General features: G+C 43.5%; 2 protein-coding genes across 4 annotated transcripts; one reads left to right on the top strand and one right to left on the bottom strand.

Moving 5' to 3' along the window:
- The first annotated feature begins 2,274 nt into the window (after positions 1-2,274).
- On the top strand, positions 2,275-11,125 carry TMEM14A (transmembrane protein 14A). 3 transcript variants are annotated; one of them, XM_064447928.1, is made up of 7 exons: positions 2,275-2,495; positions 3,285-3,361; positions 3,736-3,821; positions 5,446-5,547; positions 9,412-9,499; positions 9,682-9,780; positions 10,515-11,125. In XM_064447928.1, exons 3-6 carry the CDS (start codon positions 3,746-3,748, stop codon positions 9,755-9,757), a joined length of 342 nt encoding a protein of 113 aa, XP_064303998.1. In that variant the 5' UTR covers positions 2,275-2,495; positions 3,285-3,361; positions 3,736-3,745; the 3' UTR covers positions 9,758-9,780; positions 10,515-11,125. The 3 variants fall into 3 exon arrangements, with proteins under 3 accessions (XP_064303998.1, XP_064303996.1, XP_064303999.1); XM_064447926.1 differs by lacking the exon at positions 2,275-2,495 and adding an exon at positions 2,636-2,939; XM_064447929.1 differs by lacking the exons at positions 2,275-2,495; positions 9,682-9,780 and adding an exon at positions 2,814-2,939.
- Positions 11,126-13,287: 2,162 nt separating this feature from the next.
- LOC104047761 (glutathione S-transferase) lies at positions 13,288-24,320 on the bottom strand. Its single transcript, XM_064447924.1, has 7 exons — positions 24,226-24,320; positions 19,845-19,951; positions 18,732-18,783; positions 18,357-18,489; positions 17,115-17,256; positions 14,468-14,599; positions 13,288-13,657 (listed from the first exon to the last, which is right to left on the bottom strand). Exons 2-7 carry the CDS (start codon positions 19,929-19,931, stop codon positions 13,535-13,537), a joined length of 669 nt encoding a protein of 222 aa, XP_064303994.1. The 5' UTR covers positions 19,932-19,951; positions 24,226-24,320; the 3' UTR covers positions 13,288-13,534.
- Between the last annotated feature and the right edge of the window lie 658 nt (positions 24,321-24,978).

The raw sequence follows: 24,978 nt of genomic DNA, 5'->3' as shown, positions 1-24,978 counted from the left end.
AGAGTGCATACATCCAGATGTGAACATAGGTGGGCCTAACAAAATAAAAGGCCACACATGATCAACATGGGTGGAACTTTCTGGGGACTGGTCTGTACAATTTTAAGAAGCCTCCACTCAACATTTTTAACCCCTTTTCTCTTCAGGACACATTTTCATGAAGATGGAAAAATATATCCCTGAAACTAAAGCAATTTACTTGCCAAATTTGAAAGCTTTTTTTCCAAACCAGAAAGATGCTAAAGGCTGGTTATAATTATAATGGACAGAACCGTGTATTCTCCCCTAAATTCATCCTTGTAGTTGGCTTGATTGTTGTAAATGGAACTTTCCAAAAACAAACAAATCATAATACAAAACAAGCAAAACAAGCTAAAATAGAACAGCTGGAAGCAGACACCCAACAGGGGGAATTTCAGCTCATACTGGCACTTATGAACAACTAAAAACTCGAATACAAAATGCACAGCAATATTAACACTAGCTTTGCTGCTAGCTCAGTTATACCTCACTGTTAGGACAGAGGGGCTTGATTTATCATGGTACCAACAAGCTAATTTATTGAAATCTCCTCCCATTAAAAACCTCCTGTGGGAGGCTACCTGTGCTGTAAAATACAGCAACCATTTCACATCAGACAATAGTTTAAGTAACTGCTTAGGGAAAACAATACCAAATACTTTTCAGAATTGAAAATGGAAGGGAACATAACAAGCAGCATATAATTACGTGAACTTAAGTTTAGCCCAGACTTCAGGGTTATCCAGTCTACTTTAGTGGGGAGTATCATTGAATCAGTAACCACAACTGGTCATTATCCTAGAGGTGCCAAAAGACACTGAATTTGTTCCACTTTGGAGCCCCCTCAAATAGAACTGCACGGGTTTGCACCATTTAATCCACTGTTTATTTTACTGTGCTTTTCAAGAGTCGCAAGTGTCAGAATACTTCATAAAGAAATCCAAGATTTCTGGATTTCAGCTTGTGAATCTGCTTTTGGTTTGCATTTTGGAGCCGTCCTGCCCTCAAGTGTCCTATGTTTGTTTTCCAAAGTTGCTGTACCTTCAGTCTTCCTTCCCACAGACAGTGGTGAGATAAGGAGAGCAGTTCTGTTTTCCACCGAGCAGACAGACTTGGACAGCTCACATGGAGTGGGTTTGTGTCACAGCAGTTAAACGCTAACAGAAAAAACAAATGGAACGTTAGGAGTGGAAATTAAATACGTTAACCCTAATGAGAATACTGATTCGCTTTCCAGCAAGCTCTTTCGAGCGGAAAACTCCCACACCTTTAAGCAAAGAAATCTAAAGGAAACACAAGATTTTGGCAGGGATTTTCAAGTGACCCCTGAAGAAGGCAGGTATCCAAGTCCCATCACACGGCATTGTGTGTCTCTCCCTGTTGGGGCCATGTTTATGCTCAGCCTGTTCGTGAGAACAAGGGAAGCGTGGGGAATGTCACAGGCAGGCACCCCCAAACTACCACTTAAGGACACATCCTGCACTGGTCAAGAATGCCTCAAGAGAAAGCTAGAGAAATAGTGCGGAGCGTGACAAAATACGGACAAAAATAGCTTGTAGTGGAATAGCTCCAGCCAACAGGGCTAGCAGACATGAAGTTAAGGTGTCAAAATAACCACGTCAAGCAGTTTCATAAATCAGCTACGGGTGTAGTATCTGAATCTTGGGGTTTGTGCTTGTTGGTTTCCCCCCAACAAACAGATAACATCAGCTTTCAGTCTGTGTGTCTACTCAGACATCACGCAGGCAACCCTCAGCTTTTCAGAGATGCAGGCAAGGATGAGAAGGGGAGAAGAATCATCCCGTGTGCAGGGCAGAGGGGTGCTCAGCACAGCACAGCATCGGGCGCCTGGCGCTGGGCTGCAGGGTGTCTCTGGGGTGCTGCAAGCAGGAGACTCTTGCCCCAGCCCCTGCCCCAGCCCGTCTCCATGGGACGTGCGCCCTTTGGGGACCAACTCTGCAGACGTGACTCTTCCTTGTTCATGACTTCTTCCATCCCCAACACGGCACGACAGGGGTTTTTAGGCTTAAAAAGCTAAAGACACGGACCCTTCCGCTGCCCGTGGAGGCCAGGCAGACGAGCCGCCTGAGGCCCGGACGAAGAGGCTCAAGAGACACCAAGCCCGGAGTTGGGCCCTAGCGCCGAGGGGCCCCGAGAGACACGGGGCGAAGCCCCGCTGCTCTGCGCCCGCACGGGCACCTCTCCCTCCTCAGCCAAGCACCAAATGCCGCGCCCCCAGCCCAGGGCGCTCCGCCGCGGCGCAGCGCCGCCATGATGGCGGCAGGCGCCCTCCTTCCCCTTCGCCCGGGCGCAGGCCGCTGGGGGCAGAAGCCGGGGAGGAGACGCCGAGGCGGCGGGCGGCGGCGGTGAGGCGGGACCGCGACGGCGAGACGGCGACGCCTCGGGGTGCCCGGCGGGCGCGGGAGGAGGGGCCGGCGGAGGGCAGAGGGCGGCGGGCGGGGCGGCAGGACGAGGTACGGCGGAGGGGCGCCGCGGCTGCGGGGCGGCTCGGGGGGCCGGCTGGGCAGTATGGCTCCCTCCGCAGCCACCCGCCCTCGGGCGGGGAAAGCGCGGCCAGAGGCGGGCTGCGGGGCGGGGGCGCGGGCCTGGGGCTGGAGGCGCAGGTCCCCGCCCGAGGGAGTGCGGCCTCGGCCCGCCTGCCTGAGCCGCGAAGGCCGGGTGGAGAAAAGGCCGGGCTTTGAGCCTAGCTCCTACCTCAGCAGGGCTTGTTTTCGGGGGTGTCGTGGCCCCCTAAAACCATCTGTCTTTCTGAGGGGGTTAAGGCGGTGGGGGGGGACGGTGGGGTGGAACTCGCTGTGGGGTGCTCACCTAAATATTCAAGGATTGATGTGAAATGACGAGCATCTCGTCTGTCTGGTCACCCCCTTAACACTGCGATTAAGGACACACGTGCTCAGGTAAAAACAAGGATGCACTTAATTAAGTACACACTTAATTTGGGAGAAGGAGGGGCTGGTGGGAGAGAGGCCGTAGTGCTGCTGGGGCTGTCGGGCTGCAAACTGCCACCACTGTACAAGGCACAGCCGGGAAATAGGGATCTGTATTGCAATGGTAACTGAAAAGTTTGTTGGAGGATGGAAGCCTAACTTTGGACAATGCCTTGAAGTCCAGCGGTGAAACAAAAGGGGCATAGGCAGATATAGGGTAAAGCTTCTGTACATATAGCTTCCTGATGACAGCCTAGGCTTCTGTCTGGAAACTTCGGGTAGACTGAAAATTCCTGTTCTTGCCTGGTGTTGCAGGGCCTGCAACATTCCGCCTGAAGTACACGGAGTACATCCTGGTTGAAACGGCACTGAGCTGTGTGCTCAGAAGACCTGTACGTATCCATAGCATATGCCCGGATCAGCAACAAAACTGATGCTCTGGGTGGTGTCAAGCTTTTTGCTGGCATGCATGCAAGCCTGTTATTGACTGGGAAAAATGCATGCTGTGTACATCCCAAAAATACCAATTTCCCCTAATGGAAGTACAGTGTACCTAGATACTGAGGTGTAAGGAAGGGCAGCAGTTAGTGAAAAGGTGATACAATAGCCAATAGACACACCTTCACCTTTTAAATGTTGTGACACCGTAGTCAAACATGATTTAGGAGAGTGTAGTGTTAGTTAGAACACTTTAAGTGATGATTTCCTTTTTTACCAGGAGGAAGGAACTTGTTTGTCTTCAGTTGCAATGTGTTTTCTTCTCCAGATTTGGGACCATGGCTATTGACTGGACTGGTTTTGCATATGCTGCAATGCTGGCTGTTGGAGGTGTTGTAGGATATGTTCGTAAAGGTAAATACTAGGACAGCAGGATTTGGAAATGAAGCATTTGTGTTTCTTCTCCGCAACACTTGGTAAAAAAAAATTGACGCAAGACATGAGAAGTTTGCTATTATAAACATAACTGCATCTTAGATCCATGCTGCACTCCTATATATGATCAGAGTCTCGTGAGATTTACTTGGGTCAACTTAAGCATTTAAGAGGTCACTTTTTTCTGATAATCTAACTGATGAGTTTGTTTTCAGGGCAGAAAGGGGCGGTCATGTTATTTTTGCCTTCAGTGTATTTTGGGCCTTCTCATTTCCTTTAATCATTCCTGCATTGAGCACAGTATATGTTCTTTGATTAAAGTTTATTTTCTGTGGAGGAATCCTGGCTTGATTTTGAGATTTCCAGGTGCGTTTTCCATACTCCAGTGATTTCTGCAGTCCTTTCCGGCCAGCAGCGCCCTGCCTGGGCTGAGCACGGCATCCCGGCAGAGGTCGCAGTGGCACCGAGGATGGGTAGGCAGGCTCTCCGGGCTGGTCCCCGGTAGCTCTCTCTCAAAGTGCACATCCCAGCAGCGAGTCAGTCGTCTTCGCCGTGGCCATTATTCATCCCGATTCTTCTGATTTAAGGTCACTGTTTCCCTGCATACCGTGCACATGCTTTGCTCTTAGCGACATGGCATTATATCTGACTTTCTGAAAACACTTGCTCTATTTTTTTGTTTGCACCCAGCTGCACTCACTGACCATTCGTGTGTTCTCTTCACTTTTTAATAGTTGGTCAGTCCTTGTGGCAAATCTAAATTTTTTATTATTATTATTGGTAAAGACTTCTGTTTTCTTTCATATTCTTGATTGAAAATATTCAGTATAACAGGTCTGGGAGCTAAATGACACCTGAAGGTCTGGATTCTTTATTTATAAACATTCTGAGATCAGCTTAATCCAGATAATGCCTGCTGTGCTCATTCTACACTTCTATCATATGGTACTGAGTCAAATGCCTATTCAGAAACTTAAGTATATTATTGAAACTCTGGGCTTTATGAACCAGTTTTGTAATAGCACTGAAAGCTGTCATGTTACTTTCACAAGCCATATTTTCATCCTTATTGCCATCTAGTTGTGTTTTTTTTTTAATTATTAATTAAATATGCTGTTGGTGGTACCATTTCCCAGGACTGATGTCAGACTGAAAGGCTTATGACTACATGTGTTGTCCAATTTACCCTTTATACATATTGACCCATTTCTACCATTTTTGGAGACTCCCAAGTAAGATATACTTAAAATCAACAGACAGTCCAGAGAAATTACAAAAATGCTGTTAAAGGTATGCACGGTAGAGAAAATAGCCAAATTTAGGTCTGTGCTTCTAAGATTATTTTTCCCAAATTGCAAGTGTTACTACATCCTGATCATCTCCCTCTGCTTTAGTCAACTGTGTTCCTAATGCCATGCCAGAGAATGACTCAGTTACAGAAATACTACCTCTCTATTCACACTGGGTGAGCTAGCTGCACTGTGGCCGAATTGGTTCTGGTTTTAAGGTAGTTGGATAATACCGTGTAGAGAGAGAACTACTGGGTAAAGACTGAGCTTAAAGACATTGTATTGATAAATAACACTTGAATGGTTTCTTGCAGGTAGTAAAACCTCTTTAGCTGCTGGTCTCACCTTTGCTTCTATGGCTGGTTATGGAGCTTACTGCGTAACACGTGATCCAAGAAATGTGAAGATATCATTGTGTAAGTGTTTTGCTACAGTAAACAAACAAAAAAACCAAAAAGCAGTTTCCTGAACTGCATGTAAAATTCATCCTTTTATTAAATTTTGAGTATTGCTTTGGTTTAAATTTTAGTTTTTAAATAGAGTTCGACACTTCAACTTAGCTTGCAAAATTCAAGAGCTTAACTGTGGAACCTTTTGCAAGGTAAGGCAGATCATTCACACAAAGCCAGCAGGTATGGGTTACCACCTGGCAGCCCCTCCTTTTATGAGGAGGTTACCTAACCTTGCAAATGTTGTGAAATCCGTCTGAGAAACATGGGCAAGTACTAGAATAACAATCATTAGTGCTACAGATTAGAACATCATTTGAGAAGTAAAGTAGGTGTGGGATCCAGTTTTGCATAATGTAACATATCCTTGGCTCCCAGTGAAACAGATGGTTTTGACTTAGTGTTTTTCCTTTTCTGCTAAGAAAGACAGCATACAAACTGTGCAATAATTGTCACGCTAGCTAGTTCGCCATGAAACCCTCATGGAGGCAAGGAACTACAGTCTCTAAGGGGGACGTTAACCTCACACAAGTGATTTGCAGTAAGAGCTATTGGGAACTTGTCTCACTCATGGTTTTAGCAAAGGTGGCTTAGGCTGTGGTTCCACATGCAGAAATGCATTTAAAAAATATTTAATCCAGATTGTGTGAGTACACAGTCGCTTCTTCTGAACTTAGTTAGAATTTATGGTATACTGTTCATGCTGGCTTTGTGCTTTACACCAGCCACAGTTGTAAAAATTTCCATTTCAAAAAAATGTTGAATAGCATTGTTAGCAAAGTATATTCCCACCACCTGAGCTCTTTATTAAAGGTGGTAATGGCATACCTGATCTGCTCTTAGATAGCCTAAAATTGGATATTCCAGTTTTGCCACCATGACCTTGCTCAGATTAAGTTATCCCACTGTTGAAAAAAAAAAAAACCCAACCTTTTTTGGGAATAGGACATAGCCTTAAGTATATGTAAATTTGTAACCATTCAGTGTGAGGTGCTTTTAAGTATCATACTGCATTGTACTTTTATGGGTCAATTAAATCACTAATTTGGGTACAGAATTTGTGGAAGAGAAGACTAAATGTTGCCTGTTTCCCATTTCCCTGGTTTTGAAAGGACTAATGCAAAATTACCACTAATTTGCTTGTGAACATCAGATGTACTAAAATATTGTCAGTGTGGTGCATTTCATGGAGCTGTGGGCATGTGAGGACTTTCTCTGAACTGGAGAAATGTATATTATTACTTTATTAGAAATTACAGCGATACAGATGAGATAGAGTTCACTACACCTGCCTTAGAAAGTTCTTACTATGTAGAGTAAAAGGACCAAAGACTTTCTAAAGCAGTCTTAGTACAGAATGTTTGCAAAGTAATGTTCTAATTGCTTAAAACCTAAACATATATTTAACCTTGGCTATGAATGGGTGACCTCTTCAAGATCCCCCTGTGCTGAATGAAACAAAGAAGGTGGTCTGAACTGACTGGTCATTTTTGCCTGAAGCAAGTTAGGAAGTATTCATACAAAGTACTTTGCTGGGGCCAACCATTGAGGCTGATTTTGATCTCTTCCAGGCTGATGTTTCTCAGTCTGGAAGAGGGTATCTTCTGGCTTCTATATACAGAGGTAGCTCGAATACAGAACTGGGTAGGCAGACTTCAGAGGAAGGGAGAATTAGACACTCAGGAACATCTACAGGTCCACACCTTAAAAACCTTTGGTGGCTACTGTATCTGCTACTTTCAGAATAATAAGGGCTTTTTGTAATAAATGTGTATCGCTTTTGTAGAAAATTGGAATGTTTTCACTTACACCTAATGTCCCAAAGTGCCAAAAGCAACTAGAGCACAAATGAAAGAAGGAAATGAAGTGCATGGAAGAAACTGACCACTCTCAACTTAGAAACCAGTAAATTGCAACGTAAAACTGAAGCAAGAACCCAAACCTTTACAAGGGTAGGAAATCAAAAAAGGAAAAAAATCCCCCTCCAAACCCATAATTATTATTATAAATAATTTATAATAAATAAAAAGTACAAATACCGTATTTACCACCTATGCAAGAGTCTTCTACAATAATGTAGGTAATGCTTTAGTACAAGACCTTGATAGGAGGGTTCTTGTAACCTACATACAAAGAGTCTGTAGCATACAGATACCCCACTTAAATTTTGTTAGTTGTTTTGTAAATTGTTCTTTCCTGCATTTTCCCACTCCCTGAAATTAACTGTGCACTTTCTTGAACATTTTAATGCAATTTTATGTGCTTGGAGTAGGTGTAGAAATTCAGACTTCAGTATGCAATGGTTAGTGCTATTCAGAGTGCAAGTTGGCGCACCTAATCTATTGAATTTCTGATCTGAATCTGATTTACTGAATTGAATTTGGCTTGATTTATTGAATTTGATTGATTTAAGGTAAAACAGTGACTATCTATCACTTTTGAAAAACAGGTCTGAAAGTTGAACATCTTAAAAACTCGCTGGCATACGTGAACAGCCAGATACTAGTAACTGGAAAAAAGAACATTACACAGTGAACGTGCTTTGTAGCTTGTAATTAATTGTAAATATACTCGTGGCCCTGGCAAGACACATACTGTGGAGTAGTCCACTCTTCAGACATGCCTGAGAGGATCTAGGCTATGGGACCAGAAAGTAAGAGCAATGGATAATGGAGCGTAATATTTTTCTTGCAGGGTATCTTCAATGAGTGCACGTACATAGCTGGTAGAGTTTCGCAAGATGCTTGTAACCGTCAGAGCTTGCTTTATAATGTTGCAGTGAGTTTAGAACTAATTCTTGACACCTGTGAGCACAGGACTGCCCACAGGAGTAGACAGTGGATTTTTGAACAGAATTAGCCAGATGGTTTAACTGTACCATAAAAAAGGGAAGAGATTTATGTAACTGCTATTACTTGGGGATGCAAAAGTGATAAAGTCCAGCTGCCCATGAGTGGTCCTGCCTCTCTGCCCACTTCTACAAAGCATTTCAGGTGACCATTCTTTAGCAAAGCTAGCGAGCTTTGCAGATTTATCTGTTCTCAGCAGTGTTCTCTTTTATGTAGTGCTCTGCAGCCATAGTTTGATATGAAATCCCCGTGCCTGGTCGGTTCATTGCATCCTCCATTCTTAGGTAAAACTGCTCGAGGAAAAAGATGCAATGCCTTTCATGATGTTTGTTCTCTGCTGCTTGCACTGCGTCTGTTGCCCTCTTGGGCTGCCCACCTCTTGTCACAGACAAGGATGGTTCCCTCGTAGCAAAAGGAAACAAGGGAACTTGTGGTTGTGATGAAGGAGATGTCGACAGCCATATTCTGTAGAAAAAACAAGTGGCAAACCTTCCAATCTGGATTTTAAAGCTCAGCAAATAGAGGGCTAGCATTCTAAAAAGAAAACAGATAAAGTTGGGTGCTCTAGCCCCTTGAATAGTTAGCAAACAGCTGCACTGATCTAGGGTAGTGGGATTTATGAGACACTGTTCCTGTAATTCAGCGTACATGTTACTGGGATGAGGAAGATTCTTCCTACGTGATTTGCATCCCCATGAATGTAGATATGGGGGAGTGCAATTCACTGTCTGACAAACCTAGTATCTGTGGAACAAGTTCTAGGATTCTGCTGGATGTGGATACCTTTTTTGTAGCTGAAAGAAGTCATAGCAGTGTATTTTGGAAAACCAAGAGTGTTTTTATAGACCCTCTCTCTGATTGAATGTTTTATTAAATTCCAGTTCATAGCAAACCATAGCAATGACCTTTGATAACTCTCCATGTTCCTGAATGGTCCACTGGGAGAAGTGAGAACATAAATATATTGAATTGTCTTTTACAGTTTCAGCTTTTCTTTTGACCATTATAATGGGAATGAGGTTCAAGAGGTCCAAGAAATTAATGCCAGCCGGACTAGTAGCATGCCTGAGGTAAACATATATTGAGGATCTTAATGTAAAGATTTTGCTGATTTTCAAATAGTTGCCATTTGACACCTGATTCAAGCCAGTATCAGTGGAAGTTACTATCATCCAGCAACTGTATGGTTTAAGTGAAATTAGTTTGGAGGTCACAGTCCTGCTTCCAGTGAACAGCTTTTTCATCTCACTAGGCGGATACATCTGATATGGACTGACTTTCTCAGCACAGAAAGGAGAGATCTGCAATTAAATATTAATGCATATTGATAAGGCTCTTGGAAGAACCTGAGGTAAGCCTCAGTGTTTTCAAACACATATGCATAAAATTAGTCATCTGATTTCATACAACACAGTCATCTTAAAAAAAGACCACCACTTTGGTTTAGAAGTGCTGCATTCAAAACTACTGGAAGCGCACCACCTTGAAAAACCAGTCATTTTTGACCTGACCCAAGAACTTTGGTCAGCGTTACTGCAAATTATGATGTTTCTAACCATTTCTAACCATTTCTAACCATTATTGCTGCTGTTTATTTTGGCATTCTGGAAAACGTAATTTTCTATAGTTGCTATTTTGGAATTAAGTTATGGAGTAAATTGAAACTTTTTTCCCAGTGAGTCTGCAACTCAAAACATTTTTCAGCTGTAAGTCAGAATCTCCATCTTCTGAAGGAGCAGTAACTGTTGCCTCATTGTTACCAGATTTAATATAACACCATTAACTGTTATACTCCAATTACATGCAGGGAGGAGAAAATCAGACGCAAAGTGTCACGATGTGAAATTTAAGTATCAGGACTTAAACTGGAAAATGTTATTTTCCATTGTGGATTGCTTTTCAAGCCTAGGTGGACTGTGTGTTTCAACAGACACTGAGGCTGTAGGTTTAGACGTTTTAAAAGATTGCTTACTAGAGGCTCCAGTGTCGGGTGTTTACGAATGCACTGTTGTTTAATGATGACTTTCACTGGTTTTGTTCATGCACAACCATATTTATGGGTTTTGTTCTGGTTTCTTTTTACAGCCTCTTCATGATTTTAAGGCTTGTTTTTATGCTGCTGTAGGAGAATTCAGCAACTTAAGAACCAAAATATGACTGCCGTGCCCACCGAACAAACAGGCAAGCTCCCCATACTTGAAAAACAAGTTTGAACACAAGTCTTACAATGCATTTATCTTTTCTGTAAAAGATCTGTACCTGCTATATGGTTATTGACAATTGCTGATATTTTGGAAGCTTTTTTTATTAAACTAAAACAAGTGTTTTGTTGATGATATATTTTGATCTACTTCCATTTAAGCAATCTGTTAATTCAAGGGATCTTTCTCTATAAGTTTGGTCTCTTTCAGGGGTGCTGAGCACCCCAAGAAATTGAGTTAGTCTTGCACTGTATCTCTGAGAGAAGAATATATATAAATATATGTTTACGCTAAAAAGCTATATTGTACTGAACCATAATTTTGTAGCTTCTGAGATTGTGATCAGTTCTAATCATATTATCAATTACTAATCAATAAAGGCTCGGGCCTGTACAGTGTTCCACTAGAAAACCCACCTCCCTTTCAACACGTTCCTGTTCCACTGGTTCTAAATGTAAAAACTATTATCAGTGTTCAAATAAAATGTAAAATGTTTGGAGCTTCTCAAGTTTTTATGCAGACCAGTGAGCCGTTTTGTCGATGGAGTCCAGTGATCTGCTTTGTCCTCAGTACCGGTTTAAAATATGTCCCCTGCTCTCAGTTCCCACTGACATGAACCACAGCTGAGGAAGGCTCACCATCCTGCACAAACAGGTTCTAAACTCTCAGTCTCAATCCTCTTTGACAGGTTTGCTGTTGTGGTCTTACACAGATTAGCTTGCTGAAGTCCTCCCCATAAGCAAAGGAGACTATTGAGACACAAACTATTCAGGCATATAAGTTGCTTTGGTTCGTATAAAAAATAATTAATATTACCTGGGTCTGAAAGCTTGACTAGGGCTATCTTCTGGTGCACGGGAATGTGCAGCCAAATCATGAGGAACCTGAATATGGGTGAGTGCTTCTTTTCATTTTTTTTCATACAGAGCTTGGTTATAAAGTTTATTTGCTCTGCAAATACGTAAGAAGAATACCAAGATTCTTATTTTTGGCAGGGGCTTAGGTGGCGACAAGTGTTGTGAGCAACTCCTAAGGCTAAAGCACAATTGACAAAAAAAAAAAAAAAAGGCAGTTCCTCCAAACCATAGTCCCCAGTTCTGGAATCTTTTGCTAACAAGTATCAGTCATCTCCAGCTGTCACCAGGCCTACAGGGGACTGAGCTGAAATGTTAGGGATTTCAGACTGGGAGTTTGGTACCTAAAATGATGGCTGGACGTGCAAGATGTTCATTCTATCCTGAAGTAGAACATCAAGGCAGGTTAGAGGAATTGAACTGCCCGTACCCCAACAGGATTGGGTGACCAACGCCAATTGGGTATTTGTACTGTAGACAAGGTGAATCCTGCCTTAGATTAAGCTCAAATGAAAAGTTTAGGCAACCTAGTGCTGAAATGCAGAAGCCATCCTGCAGTTGCTGCTAGCCCAGAGCCTAAAATGCAGTAAGATTCCATATTTTTGAGCATGTCCAGAGTTGAGCCTTCTAAGCATTCGCTGAATTAGCCCATGGGGCAGGGGGCTGGAGACTCCAAGCCCAGCCGTGATCCAGAAGCTTTTGCTTAAATTCCTAAGCAGCCCAAACAAATAGTGTTCTCAGCAAGTCCAACATAGCCCTGTGGGATTGAGGACTCACAAAATGCAAAGGCCGTGCCCTGTGCCAGCGTCTGTGATGGTTCAGAAATAGTAGCACTTGTTTGGAACAGAGGCGTAGCTTGATGAAACTTGAGTACTATGACAGCATTGCAAGCTGCTGCTTGCAGCTGCCTAGGTAATTTTAATGTAAAACTCTCAGGAGCTCACCTGGACAGTGCTGAGGTGATGGGGGGGTGCTTCCAGTTCGCATCTCCAAGATATCTTATGCGGTGGCTCTTAGGCACCAGTCGGAAAAGGAGTTAGCTTTGCTGGGCAGCAAGTCTGTATATACACTGGCTGACTGTTTTCTCTGCCTCATCAGTTCGAGTCCTACTGAGGAAAACTACAACTGCAAGTTGATGGCACTGGTCTTAAAGGGGACAGTGATGGTTCTGTGAAGTTGGGGTAAAGAATCTGAAACAGTAGCGAATGCATTAAGCACTGTTGAGATAAGAGTAACTCTTTTATCGAAAAGGCAAGCAGCCAGTGCAGTTCTCTTTACAACTACCTGGGAAGTGAATGAAGAAAGTAAAGCCTTACAAAAACCAGTCAAGTGGCACTTTCTGCCCTGTGACCATCTAGCCAAACAGCAAAAAGAAGAGCAAGGAAATGGGTGGTTTTAGTGGGTGAAAAAACCACATTAAGCTAATTAAACACACGTACTTTGATCTTTCAGTGAATGAAGTTTCTTCTGAGAAATTCACGTGGGGATTAAACAAGTGTCTCAGTTTTGCCCATAAACTTATGAAGATCATGAGGGGATTATTATTTATTTATTGAACTGCAGCTCTGAGAGTACAGAGAGAGCAGTGAAATACAACAGGGGGAAGTGAACTTTGATCTAGGAGAGCACCTAGAGAGCAAAACCAAAAGATTCCAGGCCTGAATTTAAATGACTTCTCCCTTTTAATGGAGTGGCTTTTCCTCCTGCAGTCTATTAAAATGGTGAGAGGAAGGGGAAGATGGCTTTCCTTCTGCAGTACTAGGGAAGCTACAGCTAAAACATTTTACCCTACCAGGCATGTAGTGTAATTAAAAACACCACAAAGTATCAGCATATTTTATTTCATATAATTGCTCCATGAAATACCACTTTCTGGGCTCAACAGGTCCAAATTAGCCTTTTACTCAAATTGAAAAGCATATTCTGTTTCAACAATTATCACATGACTGGCTCTATGATGCACGCTACAGAATATATCTACACAGTTTACACTTACAAGGCACAGATATGGTAATATACTACAGTTGTGTTATCTTGAGCAGCCACATGATTAGATATTGAATATTTGCCTCACAATGGCAACAAACTTCTCATCTGCTTGTGGCTTCCTCTGGCTGCCAGGCTGCAAGAATTTTTTGATTGTTGGAATGTTGCTTATTCTTCCTTTAAAAGCCTGTAAAAAGCAGCAGTAAAGCCAGTGAGAGTCAGGAAATTATAATTCCATCTTTTATAGATTAAAAATCAGGTGACTTGGAGTTTTACTTCTCATAATTGCTAAGCACAGAAAGGTCCTTACAGCCAGCTCAGCACTCAGCATTTTTCATTTAAAAAAAGCAAAACCACACTTAAAACATATTAGTCTTTGTAGAAAATTCAAGTGTGAATATTCTGATCTGCAATGCTGGTGCTATAATGTTTACCTTAGTTTCCCAGATGTGTATGGGAGAAGTTAATAGTAAAGAGTTCATCTGGTAAAGGTGGAAGAAAAAAGAAGGAAAAAAGAAAAAGCAAAAACCACAGCCTGAATCCACATCCTGCAGATATATTTGGGAAAAAAAAAGAGGCAAGGACAGGAATACCTCAGTGCAAAGCACCGTAGAAGACAAGACACACGAAACTTAACAGCTCTGTATATGATTTCTTCAACATACAATTTTGCTAGCAAAAAGAGGACAGAAAGCACAGACACAACAGGCTGCAGACTTCCCCTCCTGATGCTGATTGCTGTGTTTGAAGACATGGAAGTAGCAGTTACAGGACCTAACTGGTAGTGTTAGTGAGTGAATTCCTGCCAGCTAAGAACATCTGGGAGAAGTAGAGCTGAAGAAAGGTGAGCCACCAGCCTGTCTGGGGGGAAGTCAGTGCACATCCATTCAGGTTGATGTAGTCAACAGAAGTAACGAACTGTCAGTAACAGAGCTTTTAAAACCAGGCAGTGACATTTGTATCTTTCACTCCATACTGAGATCAGATGATTACCAACCTGTAGCAGAGGGAATGCAGACAGTATATCAGGCTTACATTCTTCTGCCATTAAAATGGCTTCCAACAGATGGACGTCTGCCCAGCTTAACTTGTTGCCAACAAGATAATCATGCCCGTGGTCTTTTAAGGCCTACAAAATACAAAGGGGAAAAAAAAGTCATATAGGATGTAACAATTTTATCTAGATATTTCATTACAGACAGATTTCTACAAAAACACGCAGCAGAGCAAATCCATGTGAAGTTATGAAGTTCCAACCATAAAGTTAGAAAGCGATAGGTATTCTCATGACAAAAAATTAAATCTGAACTCATGTTTCAGTGTGCATGGACTACCACTCACTCTAAACTACTGCACCAGGTAGCTGTAGCAAGTCCAGTCCCATAAGAAAGACTTAAATCACAGAAAAGAAACAGGACCAAAGTAACTCTAAGAAGTGGTCAGGACAGTTTTTCTATAGCGTAAGTCAACTGAATTCCCAGATGTTTCAGCAAAATTTGAGACAGCTGATTAGAGTTTGGAACAGGTCAGGAATGAAGGAACACAGCCTTTCCACCCTTCATCCTGTATGGAGGGATTCTTGTACGGCAATCCACTGATGCAAGCATCACAGCCCGCCAATGCTGCTAACACTCGTAATGGACAAGTTGTGAATGTTGTAGCACAGCTCCAGAGCATTTCCCAGCTCTCCAGCATACCTTCTTCCTAAAGACTAGCACCCTTGTAGCAGAAGCAGGAGAAGAAAACGTGTCTGTGCTTCTAATGCTACACTTACGCAAATAACAAATGTGCACTAGAACTAGGACATCAGTCTGTGACTTTGAAGGCCAATTCCTCCTCCAGTCCCATCTGCCAATTTTACTATAAAAGAAGCAGTAATTTCTGACAGAGGCAAGGCTGATACCTTCATGTAGCTATTTCCTACACTGCTCTAACAAGGTCCAACACAGCTTGTCTATCAAAGCCATACAGAAACTCCCATACACAGCGTCGGGACCAGATTGCCTGCGGTGCTTTATATTACCTCTTGCCGCTCTAGCTGGATGCTGAGTGTTGAAAGTGAACACTCATAGCTAGGGATGTTTTCTGTCTGATATGACGACTGCAACTCCCTGCTAAGCTGAATCAATGGACAACTTGAACAGCTGTACAGTAGGAAAATTATTAACTATTCTAACAAAATCAACTAGGCTAAAAATCATGGAAAAGTTTAGCTGTGTCTTTACCATAAGTCAACAAGGATTATTTTAAAGACTTTCCTCCAGCGAGCATACACACTAAAACATAACAGTAGTTTATTCCACCTAGGCAGAGGTTTGGAGAATATTGGTGTCTAAATTTGCTTTTTTATTTTTTAATAACTTAAATACTTATGTTATCAGACTTTGAATCTTTGAAAGATTAATGTGTGCAATCAATCTCCCTCAGCACAGCCTTCCCTTGGTATGGTAGTGGATGAACTTTGATTACAGGAGTGCTGGCTTATGTCATTTATGTGCAATTTTTTTTTTTCACAGGGCAGCCTCTGTGGGTTTCACTTGTGCAATTTAAGGCTCTGATAAAAAGGCACACAAAATTGCATGAAGTCCTGTATTTTTTGAATGGACTTCAGCTGCTTGTGAACCAAGGATTCAAGCTAGAAACCTGGCTCAGCTCTGAAACAACGCAGCTTTGTACCCTTTTGGCACAGACTTCTGAGAAGACTGCTAACGCTCTGAAAAAGAGCTGTTGAGAAAATCTGGATAGTACAACCATACAAGGTACGAAAGGTAAAGTTACAAATAGAAGTAGGCTAGTGAGATGAGGGTCACAGCTGACTCAACTCAAACAGAAAATGTTAACACCATGAGAAATAATTAAAATATCCTAAAAGGAAAACCAAACCAAAACAACAGAACAAACAGCAAGTTGGTAGAAAATGGCAACTCAGTAACATCCAGGCTATGTTCCAGGGAGAAGCAAAGAACAACCCGTCCCTTCTTGACCAACTCTTGTCTAGCCAAGAAAGACTCTTCATGTGCTCTGGGGGGGTATGCATATTAATCAATGCCTTGCTCATTAGACACTAACTCTTTAGTGCATGCTAGCCAGTAAATAATTGTTTTATGCTTTTAAGCTAAATACGTCCTGTTTGTAGAGCCTCCTTGTGCACACCTAAGGGTGCCCAAATAGTGATTCAGAAGGAGACAGTAATAATCTGTAAGTATAATATATTTAAGCAATGGGTTTAAGAAAGATCACAGAATTAGGTCCTTAATTATAAAGCACAATCATATTTAACTTTGAACAGCAAGAGTATATTACACTTTCAGGCAATAAGTTCTGAATGCCGGCCCAGGTATTTAAATAGTGCTTTTATGCAAAACACTAGGAGCCATCAGCCACTAAGCTAGGTTCAAAAAGTAGGATTTGCTCTATAAGGAGCCTTAAAAAAGATAGCAAAGATACTCAGTATTGAAACCAGCACAATATTATTTCATGGCCCTATTTTCATATTGCTGAATGCTGGCTCCATCGTACAGTTCCAGAGTTGTACTGTCACTTGCCTTCTGGAAAGTAGATGTGTGGCGACAGGGGAGTGGGGTGGGGGGGAACCTGTGCCCCACTTTACCGTCTTTATGGACTACTGGTGATGTATCACTTACCTTTTCATAAACAGGAAAGTACCTAGCTGTAGCTCGTTCAATGATTAAGGCAAGATTCTTTTCTTTTGTGTCAGCTGGTTGAAAAGGGAGGTACATGATCATTCCCATCAGGTCTGTTGTTCCCTCCACGTACATATCAATCCTGAAACAAATATTTTTATTTCACATTTATCATTTCAACATTCCATTTTGGTTATTTTCCTGAAATTCATTGCTGGAGCAATCACCAAGTAAAATGCTTATTAATGAATGTAACATAAGACAGTAGTTGGTTTTCTTGTTCTTCCACTTTGATTCCAGGTCAGTTTTTTTCAAAGCACAGATCTTTATAAACAGGCTCGCAGCATCTGCAACAAGCAAGGTATAAATAAGAGTCGGCCACTACTGCATTCAAAGTGGAGTTCACACTGTTTTCCATAGATAATCAATTCATCTGTGCTGTGGGAGAAAAGACCACATCTGCAAACCACACTACAGAAAAAAAAAATATGGTTTTGAGGTCTAATCATGAGAGGATACTGGCTGCCAACTACCAGTTCAGACCTGCCAGTCCATTATAATGCCCACAGTCTCTGGAGCTGCCCCTCCGTTATCACAGAATAAACCCTTTACAGTAAATGGTAGTCAGGTAGGTTAAGGACTTAACTGAACTTTTGCATGACCTTTTTTTTAAAAAAAAAAGAGTAAATACGCATTTTTGCTTTTCCATTAGCCCTTTAATTGTGACAATGGAAAGCATCCACAGCGTACATAGTAAAGTAATATTGGGAAAATATTGGTTTAACTTTCAGCAGCATTAAGCCACTGAATGTGTCGTTTAAAATCAGCTGTGAAAGATTCTCTACATTTTCAAAAAGAGAGATTAGTACACTTCAAGACACTTCATTTTTTGAAGGCAGCTGTAGTTTTTCCTACTGTTTTCCCATTTAAAGATATTAAAAAAACATACTTAGCCTTTATTAGTGTATTAAGGCCCTCAGTTGCCCAAGAAGTTAATGCAGTTCTGGTCTCTGTGAAATGAAATGAGCCTGAAGGTGGCCATATCATTCTCACTATGTTGACAGTTAACCATCATTTTATCAATCACAAAGTCTATCCACCCAGTCCCTGGATCCGAGGAGACAAAGCACTGGCAGATGTATATGCACCTTTACAGGCAGATATTTCACAGCAATATTCTTCTCATAAATATTAAAAGTCATGGAAGAGTATTAGTAAGGATAGTATGCACTGTTACGGTACCAGGCTCTCTCCTTCAGGTCCTTTCCGTAGAGGTTGTACTTTGCTGCGATGTAGCTGAGGATGGCTCTAGTCTGCACCATCTTCATCCCATCGATCTCCACCATGGGCACTTGCTGAAAGAGCAGGGATCCATCTTGGGAAGAAAAAGAAGCAAACTACTCAGACTGCTGCAGTACTACACTGAATCGGAGAAAGAGACCTGGAACACACCAAGACATTTCCAATCTGAGGGATGAAAGCACATGCAAGCAAGAAGGTGTCTCAAATCTTTCCTTTACAGGTCTCATCGTATTGGAAGTCTTTCAAAAATATCACCTGCTGTTTTTTTGTTACATTGGTGTGAATTTATGTTTAGTGTACAGTCTGCAGACTCACCATTGCGTAATTTTTCTAGGTCTTCTTTCGTTTCTATGAATTCTTCCTCAAACTGAAAAGCAACAATAGAAAACACAACTGTGTCACTCCAAAGGCAATAGAGAAGCAGAACGAAGTCTGGAAGTTAGACTCCACCTCTTCCCCATACTTCTCATGACTGTGTTGACCCCCTACTCCTATTCCTCATCTCTGCTCCAGCAAATAACCAGGACTATAGTGTCCCCAACCCTCCAGCAATGTACAATGCTTTACACTTCAAGACAGGCTTCCTCATTATCCAGACCAGTCTACTTCCCTGCACGAACAATTAACAGACACCAGATCATTCACATAAAGGCAGCTGATGCCACATGAAATACTGAGAAAATTTTAATAAGTTATGCCTCTGTTACACAGCATTTATCTCCCTCTTTTCCCCTCCTGGCATTTTTTTTTAAATGAGGACATTTGAATAAGGGCAAGACCTTTGTTTCCTCAGCACTCGTGCTCTGCAGCTTCTCTGTCAGCAACATTCACAGTGAGCACCATTAAAAAAGCATTTTATTTCCAATGGAGTATAAATAAGTTTCTGAGAAAACAGTTTCAAGGCACTGTATTCAAACAAAAACTGAAATTAAGATACCTTAGGCTGGTATTCACCTGATGTGAATCCAGATAGCTCCCCTACTGCCTTCAGGGCAGCTCTGCTGATTTATCCTACTCCGGTCCTGACCCAAAGAACAAAAAGCAATTTGTTTGGAGATAATGTTCTGAAGTTTTTAATGTGGAATGCATGATCTTTCAGTGGAGGACAAGCATGAGACACAGGGAAGTAATGAGCATTCAGAAAAAGTCAGAGATACACAGTTTTGGTCTATAGCAAAAAATTAAGATCTCAGCTTAAAGTAGTTTCAAAAATGACAATTCTCTTTGTATGTTAAAATCCATTTATGTGCAACTATTGCTTAAGGAATACATTAAATACAACATGAGAGAATATCACTGAATCTAAGGATTCTGCATCGCAATATGTGATGTTGTGATTATCTGTAAGCACAGATGTATTGGGAAACCTTTCCAGAGAATACTTAACTGCAGATTAATCTGATCACTTTGTAAAAAAAAGGTACAAACCTCAACCCCGGCTGCAGCTAAGAGCCATCGGATTGACTCCATCTTCCCCCTTCCCCTGGTGTAGTGCAGCTTGGGTTTCCCCGCCATGATCTCAGAGTTCTTGTTTCCTGATAAATTCAAGATGAGGATCTTACAGGAAGCATTTTTTTTAAATTAGCATTTTAAATGTTCCTCTCCAAACTACTAAATACAGTTGGATAAATGTGAAAGTAGAAGGGCAGTCAAGGCCTAGATACTTGGGCTTGACGCAACCAAGTTTCTTGTGGATTACTGAGTAAAAAAGAAGCAGTACCCATTACCAGAATATGCAGCAATTCAGAAAAGAATCAGGACAGAATGTGATGATAATCTACTAAATCATATACACATCTTTAAAAATATTAACATAGCTTTAAGAGCTCACGAGAATTTTACAACCAAGGCAGAACTGTAGGGTATTCCTGAATAAATACATTTTTAACCTTGTAGTAATGCAATCTCTTCAGTAGGTGTTGGGTTTTGTGACAGCATCCGTGTCATACTGGACTTGAAAATGTACTATGTCAAATGAATTGCTTCACAAGATCACCAACCAGCATTATTTTCACCTCTCTCATTACGACATTTCAGAGCCCCATGCTCCTGTGCCTTTACAATTATGAGCTTATAACAGCAATATATATTCCAGCATATATTTCACCAGGCCTACTGACTTCCAGATTTAGCTAGTTCTGTTTTGACTGTTAGCCAGATCACAATATATCCATTATAGAGAATGTGCACCAACTTAAGACCCATTCCAATTTTACAAACAACAGTTAAACTGTAACAGGGATTTATATCCTATATGCCCTGAAAACTTAACTTTAAAATCAAAACCAGACAAACAAGACCATGACCTCTATTGGGCAGATAAAGCCCGATCAATGCCCCCAGCAGCAGGGGGCTGAAGTCAGCCCACCGCATGACAGCACTGGGATGAAACACTTCAACCTTTCAAATTTCACTAACAAGCGCAGTCACATGCCTTAGTATGGAGTCGGCAGCTGATGTGAGCTTGCCTCATGCTGGAAACAAAGCTAACACTGTACTCTTATCACTAATGGGTCCCAGAAAAACGAAGCAGATTTAATAAGAGGACAGAGTCACAGATTAACAGAGTGCATCGTTAAGCCAAGGTTTTAGCTGTTTACAGGCAGGCTTAGTTATTCTTGCACAGACTTCACAGTATGCAATTGAGCCACAAAGTGGAAACTGGTCATAATCCCAAGGACATCAGTGAAGAGGCACAAAGAGTACAACAGTGAGGGGGGAGACAGTATCCCTGGCCTCCTCCACTTCAGTCTTTTTGTGCTGGGTAGTATCTTCAACAGGCCCTAGAGCAAACATCCATTGCTCTGCTAACGGCTGGACTCACAGGAGAAACCTGGTGCCCCCATCCAAAATACATGCCTTCAAAACTGCTGCTCAGCTTCCACCTAGCCCTGGCAATGCCTATATCTGCAGACACCTCAGTCTCTTGCAACAAAGTTCTCCTGATCCATAAATATGTGCTTTTTAATGAAGACTTAGTTCATGTCTTGACGGTTTAGACTTGGCATCTAGTCTAGAGCTGCTGGATGCCTACCTAGATTCCTAATACCTGAACAGCAATAGGGTGCATAAACAAGACATTTAGAGAAGTGCTTTATCATAGCTACCTTATGCACAGAAGACCATGACCTACGCTCCATTTCTGGTTCCCTGAAGTGTTTGAGCGACACTATACCAAGTAAAAGGGCTCTCAACCTTCTATACTTCAAAAATACTTCTCTCCTTTGTGCTCAGGAAGTTGATGATGGTCTCAACTCCACTCCATCAGAGGGGAGAACTGCACTTGGGCCCTCACAGACTGGACAAGCACTCTAACCTCTAGCACATGGGATCAATGCTGGGAAACACACTACAAGGACAGGCCAGCCTAACCAGAAAGAGCAAACTTCCCTGACCTCTCCCCAAAGCAGAGGTAGAGCAGATAAAAATCAGCCCAGCCAGAGCCCTGCTTGCTGGTGTCAGCTCAGTGCTCCACTCCAAGCAGCTGGGAAAGCAAAGACCAGAGCAAGCTTCAGTGGAAAAAATTCCAGGCATCAACATAACCTGTTCTTGTTCATCACAGTTCCTTATGGGGACTGGCCAATGGTTGAAGCTTTTTGTGCGGGTAAGAAAAAGCCTACCATTTCCTGGAACTGCACTGCTTATGGACTGACTTTGTGGTTTAGGCTGAACACTTACATAGGGCTGCAAAGTACTTTGGTGACACTGTTACTGCTCTGCAATGAATATCCCTTTGTAAAGCAGTGAGTCATGAAAGAGGAGCAAAGTTGGTAAATTATCTTTCTTGAATAGCAACAATGGTCCTAAAAAGAAATCACAAACTTTCTTGATATTCTAGTAGAGGTTCCTTGGACCTCAGCCAGGCAGTTGTCAGAGTGACAGCTACTGCTGTGATTGCTGTATTAAAAAAAAAAACCATACTATTTTGTCCAAAACAATTCAGGCACCAGCCTTCCAGTGAGAAACAAGTAAATTAATTTAACTCATGATCTGCTCCAAGATCTTAAACTTTCTTCCTAATTGGATGTAGACCCCAAAGTAGCTTTCTGCAACACTTCATTCCTCGAACACACCTCGTACAGGGCTGCTCAAGCAGAATGACCTTATAGCACAGGCCCCATATTGCAACAAGCCCGGTTGGGTCTCAAGACCATCTTAAGACTGTAATTGCTCACCAGCGTGTGATTTCTACTGGGACATGGGCCAAGTTTGGATTCAAAAAGCATTCTTTCTACCACCTGAACTAACAGGAGCATTTGAACAAGCTGAAAGGCAAATTACCCTGCAAGATTTTAAAACTTATACTCTGAAAAGTAATTCCTCTTTGGGTTCACAGAATCACAGAATGGCAGGGGCTGGAAGGGACCTCTGGAGATTGCCTCGTCCAACCCCCCTGCTTGAGCAGGGACACCCAGAGCAGGGGCACAGGGACGCACCCAGGCAGGTTTTGAATGTCTGCAGGGAAGGAGACTCCACACCCTCCCTGGGCAGCCTGTGCCACTGCTCTGTCACCCTCACAGGAAAGAAGTTTTTTCTCATGTTCAGGTGGAACTTCCTGTGTTCCAGTTTGTGCCCATTGCCCCTTGTCCTGTCATTGGGCACCACGGAAAAGAGGCCAGTCCCATTGTCCTGACACCCACCCTTTAGATACTTATAGGTATTGATGAAATCCCCCCTCAGCCTTCTCTTCTCCAGGCTAAACAAACCCAAGCCTCTCAGCCTTTCCTCATGAGAAAGGTGCTCCAGTCCCCTGATCATCTTGGTAGCTCTGTGCTGGACTTGCTCAAGCAGTTCCGCATCCTTCTTAAACTGGGGGGCCCAAAACTGGACACAGGACTCCAAATGTGGTCTCACCAGGGCAGAGGGGGAGGATAACCTCTCTCGATCTGCTGGCCACACTCCTCTTAATGCAGCCCAGGATACCATTGGCCTTCTTGGCCACAAGGGCACATGGCTGCCTCATGGCCACCTTGCTGTCCACCAGCACTCCCAGGCCCTACTCAAAAGAGCCACTTCCCAGCAGGTCAGCCCCCAGCCTGTACTGGTGCATGGGGTTGTTCCTCCCCAGGTGCAGGACCTTGCACCTGCTTTTCTTGAATTTCATGAGGTTCCCCTCGGCCCAGCTCTCCAGCCTGTCCGGGTCTCGCTGAATGGCAGCACAGCCTTCTGGTGTATCAGCCACTCCTCCCAGTTCTCTGTCATCACCAAACTTGCTGAGGGGACACTCAGTTCCCTACTGATCCTACCCAGAGACAGATAGAAACCCCCTCTACACACACCCACCCTGCCCGCCACGGGTCCTTGCTGCAGGAGAGTGAGTGGGGAGCAACCCCTGGGCAAACGCCCTCACACAGCGCCACAGGACACCCAGATGTGTTCCTGAGGTAAAAGCCGGTCTGTCGCGCACCTGGCCGTTCGCCCTCCTGGCCGGGCCCCGCCTTGCCTCCCCAGCCCCAGCAGGCGAGCTCCTCGCCCCCGGGGTGGCCCGGCGAGGACAGGCAGGCAGGCAGCCCTTCCCTGCCCTCCGCACCCGGGCGCGGCGGGCAACACGCTCCCGCGGCTCGGCCGAGCCACGCGGGACCCGCCGGCGCTGGGCCGCAGAGGGGCGGCACACGGCCCCGCGGCGGTGGGCCGCAGCTCTGCCCGGGGAGCCGCTGCCAGCCCCAGCACTCCGCCGCCACACGCCGCGCTTCGCAGCACAACTCACACCCTCCGCCGGGCCGGGGCCGGGACCGGTTCCCACCCCCGCACCCATGCGGGACCACTGACTCCCGCAACGGCCCCCCCAGCCCGCCGCTGCCACCAGTACCCTCCGCACGTCCCGCACCGCCGAGAGCTCCCCGCCGACTGCCCTCACCGCCGGCCCGCCCAACGAGCCGCAGCCGCTCCTCCCCTCCGGGGCCGCGCCGCACCTCGGCCGGCCCACAGCCCGCCCCGCCCGGCCCACGGCGCCCGCCGGTTAAACAGCATCCCTGATCGCTACGGGTGTAGCTGAGGGGAGAGCCACCTCCACCTTGTCCCTGAAGCCTTGTTGGTATCCCGAAGAAAGTGGAATTTTCTTCTCAGTAATAACAATGAACCATGTGAGCTGGGCAAAACAGAATTTGGCTGCGGGAGAAGGGAGCTGAGAGATAGGGAAGCATTTGTTTTACGACTATATCCTTGAAGAACTGAGAAACTGATAAAAAGGAACATCCCACCTCAGAAGACACCGAAAGCTGGGTGATAAAGTATATAGTCACGGAGGATAACTAATTAGGATGTTGATGAGAACTAGAAGTGCCCTTTAGTTGAACCAGCCTCATTATAATACTAAAAATCACACCCATAAGCCAGAAAACCCCCTGCTCAAATAAACCCCTTGCTCTCTGAGCGTGTGTAGTGAATTTAAAGGGAGCTGTACCTTTACCACGAAGTGAGAAAGAAACTAACCCATGATCAGCTGGGGGGGCACGAATAGTGGCTGTTACTGACACATTTAATTGTATAAATACTTGCAGTTTCCTGGTGCAGTGTGCTAGCTTTGTGGAGTTACCACCTAGCACCCATCTTTGTGCAAAAA

Source organism: Phalacrocorax carbo, chromosome 3 (assembly GCF_963921805.1).
Source record: "Phalacrocorax carbo chromosome 3, bPhaCar2.1, whole genome shotgun sequence".
NCBI lineage: Eukaryota > Metazoa > Chordata > Aves > Suliformes > Phalacrocoracidae > Phalacrocorax > Phalacrocorax carbo.
The sequence above is the reverse complement of the archived record's forward strand: the minus strand, read 5'-3'. Positions and strand labels throughout refer to the sequence as shown.